This window comes from Plectropomus leopardus, unplaced genomic scaffold (assembly GCF_008729295.1).
Source record: "Plectropomus leopardus isolate mb unplaced genomic scaffold, YSFRI_Pleo_2.0 unplaced_scaffold29256, whole genome shotgun sequence".
Lineage (NCBI taxonomy): Eukaryota > Metazoa > Chordata > Actinopteri > Perciformes > Serranidae > Plectropomus > Plectropomus leopardus.
Genome location: NW_024631886.1, coordinates 1 through 3,185, shown reverse-complemented (window position 1 = coordinate 3,185; position 3,185 = coordinate 1). Strand labels below are relative to the sequence as shown.

General features: G+C 37.8%; 1 gene segment (V, D, J or C); it reads left to right on the top strand.

Annotated features, from left to right (window-relative positions):
• Positions 1-1,321: 1,321 nt before the first annotated feature.
• LOC121938362 lies at positions 1,322-1,798 on the top strand. The segment is given in 2 exon segments: positions 1,322-1,400; positions 1,482-1,798. Coding segments are annotated over 2 exon segments (366 nt in total).
• The last annotated feature ends 1,387 nt before the right edge of the window (positions 1,799-3,185 follow it).

Sequence of the window (3,185 nt, the reverse complement as noted above, 5' to 3'; positions counted from 1 at the left end):
GTGTATTACTGTGCCAGAGAGTCACAGTAACACAAACCATCAGTAGACCTGAACAAAAACCCCTCAGTGCCTGAACACTTGTAACATGAAGCCACCAGAGGAGGAGCCCTCAGACCACTAATGATTTCAACACCAGCTCACTGATACAGTAAAGAGAGAAATAGTGTTTATATTTCACAAAAGGGTTTCAGTTTAGACACTTGAATGTTATAATCACTGATACTGTAATGCATATTTTCCCACATCAAAAAATTAGTACACTTTCAGACATCAGTAAATATTACAACTTGTAATGAAAACAATAGAAACAATACAGTTAATATAGTTGCCTAACATGCTTATAATTGAACAAGAACTGAAACATGTTATTATCATCAGAATCAGTTAATTGTGGGTGAGTGTTGGGCCGGAGATGGTTGGTGAGATAAGGGGGGGGTGGTCATGGTCATGGAGGACTTTGTGACTGAAGAGGAGGACTTAAAATTTATATGTTAAACAAAAGTGATGTTATTACAGGAGCTGGAGTGAACGCAAGTGAACAATAGAGTTTTGGATGTACTGGAGTGTATTAACAACTTTGGAGGGGTAAAGACCAGTATTTCAGCAGTCTAGTTTGGATGTAATGAGGGCATTGATAAAAAAAATGCAGCAGAAGAAGAGATAATTTTAAGAAATGTTCTGTTATATATTAGAAAAGGGTCAGTTTCATTAATGGGATGAGATATGTAAATGTATGAGTGCACATCATCAATGTAGAAGTTTAAGTGGAGACCATGACGATAGATAATATTAAAGTGTGCAGGCATGTCGAGGATGAACAGGAGAACACCAAGCATGGAGCCCAGGGGGAAGCATCATTTCTGCTTCTCTGAAAAAAATATGGCTAGAAATTTAATGAAAGGCCTCTTAAACAGATTTGATTAAAGCATGTCGGATACGCCTAAAATGAAGACTCTGCTGTTTATTATTGTGCCAGAGCGCCACAGTGACACAGGAAGCCACGAAGCCGTACAAAAACCATCACAGATATCACTACAACAGTCAGATAAATAGCATTGTGAATCCACATCATACATAAGTACTTATAAAATACCCCATATTTAGAGATTATCTATAATATTTTACCATTTCATGTTTTAATCACAGTGCACCATAAAATTCAACAAGTGAGTTCATCTGTAGCAATGAGACAAAACCATCACCTCATCTGTACCAGCTTACTGTGACAAAAAACACACCCACACATGCCTCTCCTTTTTCAGGAGGAGTCAATGCAAAACTAGAATGACCTCCACTTCTACTTATCTGACTGCAGAGAGGAGGACAGAGGACAGTGGACACACAGTTTAACATGATGGACTTTAGGACAGGACTGCTGCTGTTAACTGTCTGCTGGGCAGGTGAAGACTTTCTCTGATCTTAATTTGACATATTTCCACCTGTGCTATAATGTATCACATGTATATGTTTTTGTTTGACAGGTGTTGATGGTCAGACTCTGACAGAATCTGAACCAGTGATGAAAAGGCCTGGAGAATCCCACAAACTGACCTGTACAGCCTCTGGATTTTCACTCAGCAGTTACGCTATGAGTTGGGTCAGACAGGCTCCTGGAAAAGGACTGGAGTGGCTTGCCTGGATTGATAGCGGTAGTGGCAGCAGCAAATACTACTCTCAGTCAATTCAAGGCCGGTTTACCATCTCCAAAGACAACAGCAGACAGCAGGTGTATCTGCAGATGAACAGTCTGAAGACTGAAGATTCTGCTGTTTATTATTGTGCTCGATACCCACAGTAACTGGAGTTGGTTAAGCAGCTGTACAAAAACCAACAGCTCTCATCTTTCAGGCTTGTAGAGGCCAAGTACGAAATATGTTTTTTATATATAATAAATATAATACGTTTAAAATATCACATTTGTTTTGCTAATTTTGCATGACAATAACAATAAATACCTAGTGTTTGGGCCAAAGCATCAAACAATCTTGTTGCTGATGTTAAACTAATAAAATACTACACATTTCTACAAATCAAGACACAACAATGTTTGTAAATGATGTGGAATCTAAAGTGAGTCATAATGTGACTGAAAAATATTGTTGCAGTTTCCTTTATAGAATCACTAGAGGGCAGTCAGTCTAAAGTTTCTCTCTCTGTTGTCAAAAGGAGACACTCAGATCTGCTGTTCTCAGTGATTTTTACTGTCAGACATTCAGACTTATTTCAGTATCTGATTGCAAAAAACATCTAGCTACATCTCTCCATGGGCAGGAATAAACCTGTTTTTATTTGTCACACTGTTTTTGTTTTTGACATTTGTTATTTTATGTGGACATAAGAACAGCGAATAACCAAAACAAAACAAACTAACCTACTAAATAAACCCACATAATATTTTATTAAGTTTGAATTTAGCATCTAAAGGATTGACGTTTCTGCATTTTGTCGCACTCAAAAGTCTCTTGATTCATCTGCAAACACTGAAAGCAGTGAAGGCCTCTTATTGAAACCTGCAAACCAGCAGCATCAAACTTAAGATCTCATACAATTCAAATGACCCTCGCTACTGTCTGTTTGTAGTTTACACAATAATAATATAGTACAGCAAGTAAGCAAATAATTTATTTAATAAATGGATGAAGGAGTTCATTAAGTTCCATGCTAAGTTTTTAGGCATAAATAGTAAAAAAAAAAGAAAAGCTAACATTTCTGTAAATGCAGGAACGTTTTCAAAATGTTATCACCTCTGCTTTACATGATCTTTTAATTTCATTACATACTCTGTTATTCGTTTTCACTCTGCAGATATACTAACACTGAACAGACTCGATTGGCTCCAGTCAGACCAACATTGATGCTTCATATGTTTGATTCTATGCAAACTCAGTGATCTTCCTCATTACTCGGCTATAAAAACATCACATCAGGCCGTCAGTGGAGTTCACAGCACGTTAGTTTCAACATCAACCATGTTCTCTGCAGCTCTGCTGCTGCTGTTGGCAGCTGGATGTGAGTCTCTCTGAATTTGTCAAAGTTAGCGGTTTTTCTTAAACAATACAATTTGTTGCATAACTTAATCTTCCTTTTTTTTAACAGGTGTGAAGTGTGAACAGCTGACACAGCCAGCCTCTGTGACTGTGCAGCCAGGTCAACGTCTGACCATCACCTGTCAGGTCTCTTATTCT